The sequence below is a fragment of the Nanorana parkeri genome, unplaced genomic scaffold, assembly GCF_000935625.1.
Source record: "Nanorana parkeri isolate BGI_ZX_2015 unplaced genomic scaffold, ASM93562v1 scaffold3903, whole genome shotgun sequence".
Classification (NCBI taxonomy): domain Eukaryota; kingdom Metazoa; phylum Chordata; class Amphibia; order Anura; family Dicroglossidae; genus Nanorana; species Nanorana parkeri.
In genome coordinates, this window is record NW_017310170.1 from 11187 (window position 1) to 12660 (window position 1474).

Genomic DNA, 1474 nt, shown 5'->3' on the forward strand with positions numbered 1-1474 from the left:
GGGGGGGTGACACCAAAATGACTGTGAGTCATTTTGGTGTCACCCCTCCAATGGTGTCACCCCCCCTTGTGACGCCACTGCCCCCCAACCTGTGCTGGGTTCTAGTTGCCTTAGGTCAGGGATGGCCAAACTGCGGCCCTCCGGCTGCGGTGGAACTACGAATCCCATGAGGCTTTGCAAGATTCTCAAAGGGCCTCTTGCACCTCCATAATGATAATGGAAACAGTTCTTCATTGGTTGCTTTCCTTTGTCCATTGAGATTCTGGTATGGTACCATCTGCCCCGAGGGCCCGGCCTCCGAACAGAACCAAGGCGGTTGGACCCGTCCTGACTTGTAAATTCTCCATGGGTGAATCTTTTCCTTTTCATCCTTCGTTTTCCAGGATGGTAAGGAAGAAGCGCGCCGGAAAGCGTAAGAAGGGCCCGTCGGAAGATGGCGGCCAACGTCCCCTCCTCGGTACCTCGGAGCCCGAGGACCCGGACCTGGAACGCAAACCCAACATCTGCAATGGGGAGCTGGACGAGAAGCCGGCCGATCTGGCGGAACCGGCCCTGCGCCTGCCCCAGATGCAGGATACGTCCATGGAGAGGGTGGGCCGGCCTCTCGCCGAGGTCATAGAGAAGCTGAACGGCCAGCTGGACCCTGGGAGCTGGTCCGGTCACCCCGAAGCCACCGACCATTCCTTTCGGACCTGTTTCCCGGGGGAGACCCCCGGCGATACCCCAAGCCGGGACGTTGGTAAGGGCGTGCAGGATCCCATGGACTTCTACTACTTTACCCCAGAGAGTCCAAACTCTCCTGCAGCAGGTGGTGGCGACCATGACTCTCCAGGCCAAAGCCAACCGACACATGTTTTTGGTGGCCCTGAGGATGCTGGAGAGGCGGAAGAAGGGGGAGGGGCCTCGGCTAAAGGATCCCTAGAGGAGCACTCCGGCCAGACGCTGCTGACCACCAGCTCTGGGGGGAAGAGGAGTCCCAGCCTGAGCATTGCAGAGGACTCGGGAGTGGAGGAGGGGCAGGGCAGCCCCACAGACAGCCCCCATCCTTGTGAATTCAGGTAAGATTGTAGAGATAAGGAAACCACCAATTGGCCACCATCTTTCCTCGTCTAAAGTAACCAATTCCACGAGAGGAGCCGGTACAACTGAGGACGGAGGTCAGATAGAAGACCGAAGGGGAGGACGGAGGTCAGATAGAAGACTGAAGAGGAGGACGGGGGGGGTCAGGCTTTTCTCCGATCAAACAATAGAGTTCCTCTAGTAGTTCCCGGTGGGAGAATTGCTGCACATGACATCAGACATCCAGGATGTGCGCAGTGGGCGGAGCTTCTTCCAGTATATGGCAGCGTCTGTCGGGTGCGCACACATCGGCTTCCTCTTCTTCTTCCTCCGCAGGGTGGACAACAACCTTCTCCTGCTGCTGATGATTCACGTGTTCCGGGAGAACGAGGAGCAGCTCTTCAAGGTGAGGGGG

The 1474-nt window shown here is 58.1% G+C and overlaps 1 protein-coding gene across 1 annotated transcript in view; it reads left to right on the top strand.

The window, feature by feature from the left end:
• Window positions 1–1474, top strand: part of PLEKHM2 (pleckstrin homology and RUN domain containing M2) — a gene marked incomplete at its 5' end in the record, with an annotated part of 15906 nt that overhangs the window by 11183 nt on the left and 3249 nt on the right. Inside the window, 2 exon segments of the mRNA XM_018575416.1 lie at window positions 384–1058; window positions 1396–1465. Of these exon segments, the coding sequence (XP_018430918.1) occupies window positions 384–1058; window positions 1396–1465 (745 nt within the window).